General features: G+C 36.9%; 1 protein-coding gene across 1 annotated transcript; it reads left to right on the top strand.

Annotated features, from left to right (window-relative positions):
• The first annotated feature begins 200 nt into the window (after positions 1-200).
• Positions 201-632, top strand: LOC147567222 (uncharacterized). The gene has a single exon (XM_086657379.1). It carries the CDS (start codon positions 201-203, stop codon positions 630-632), a length of 432 nt encoding a protein of 143 aa, XP_086513505.1.
• The last annotated feature ends 901 nt before the right edge of the window (positions 633-1533 follow it).

Raw genomic sequence — 1533 nt, 5'->3', positions numbered from 1 at the left:
AGAACATGAAGAGGATAATCGGAAGGCAGCTATGTAGTAACGTGCATGATAGAAACACCCATTGATCATGTTTTTCGAGAACAGTTCAACAATATGGATGCCCGTCTCATGAATCCGGAACTTGAGGAATTGTTCCAAAAGAAGCCGAGACTGGGAAGGTATATAACCACCAGAACACAGTAGGGCTTCATGTTGAGCAAATGATTCAACTGATTGCTAGACTAGATAAGCCAGGTAATCCATTATGCCAAAAGTTGTCCGCTGATACGATCCTTCATTCCCTCCACGATGGTTTCAGTCTATTTAAGACGATCCATGAAAAGGATGGATGGAATAAGTCCTTAGAGGAACTTCATGTAATGCTTATAGCAGCTGAAAACAGTATAGTAGAACCAAAGAACGAGGCTCTAATAGTTCAAAAGGACAAAGGGATAAAACGGAAGAAGAAGAAAATAACGCCCAAAGGAAAAGATAAACAAGTTGCCAAAGCTATGGTCAAGCTTATACCTTTCGAACCCAGGTGTTTCTATTGTGATGGAAAAGGCCACTGGAAGAGAGATTGCCCTAAGTTCCTGGAGGACAAGATGAACGGAAAGGTTCTTACTGTTTCAGGTATAAGCAATGACTGTTAATTTAACAAATACTATGCCATTTCGGTATATGTTACCTAATGCTCTCAACATTATGAATGAACATGAGCGATTGGGAACTGAGTATTTGGCTAAAAGAGAAAAGATCCAAGAAGAGCAGAAGCCAAGCTTGCTAAGGATACTGAAAGGGATCGAAGTCTTCTTTAGGCACTAGTCTATATTAAATTTGTTTTTCTAGTTGAACATCATCTCTGTACTAAGTATTATGGGGAGTCAATATAGAAGTTTATTTCTATATTGAGATGTCATAAAAGTGCTAAATTAACAACTTATACGAAAAGATTCTAAATTTGATTATGAGTGTAAAAGAGACACATCAACGAATCGGATGATCTAAGATGAGAATGTTGGAAAAATGTTGGAAAAATGTCATACATGTGACTCATAAAACAGACACATTCTTAGAATGTTGGAAAAATGTCCAATATAATCAAATACGCTTAGAGAAAGGAAAACGTTTCCTTTCAAAGAAAAGAATCAATTGACAAGAAAGAAAGTCTTGAGTAAAAAAACAAAGGTTGATCGTTACTACACTTCTAACCTATCCGCATTGGAGCGTCCATAAGGGATTAAATTGAAGAACACGAATCAAACGCTGTCCTCCAACAACACTATGTCAAGACACAACTTCCCAAATAGTACCAAATCCGTTTGATAGCTACGACTTGAAAGGCACAAAATTAGCTAAGTTTGGCGTAATTTCTTTAGAAGAAATTTAGGGGTTTCCACAACTGATCAGAGAACAAAGTGTTTGTTGGTCGTGATGGTATTCTTCAATTAATTAGTCTAAATATTACAAGAATGAGTAATGAGAAAAGTCATGAGAAACGTAGAGGCCGAATAAGTTCGACCAAGAGCAACAAAACTGTTAAGAACAGTTTAC

This window comes from Eschscholzia californica, unplaced genomic scaffold (assembly GCF_041429995.1).
Source record: "Eschscholzia californica isolate CP2 unplaced genomic scaffold, dmEscCali1.0.p SCAF_1, whole genome shotgun sequence".
In the NCBI taxonomy this organism is placed as follows: Eukaryota; Viridiplantae; Streptophyta; class Magnoliopsida; order Ranunculales; family Papaveraceae; genus Eschscholzia; species Eschscholzia californica.
This window is presented reverse-complemented; position numbering and strand designations above follow the sequence as displayed.

Coding starts and splice junctions, on each gene's coding strand:
- LOC147567222 (XM_086657379.1), top strand. CDS start 201: ATGATTCAACTGATTGCTAGACTAGATAAGCCAGGTAATCCATTATGC.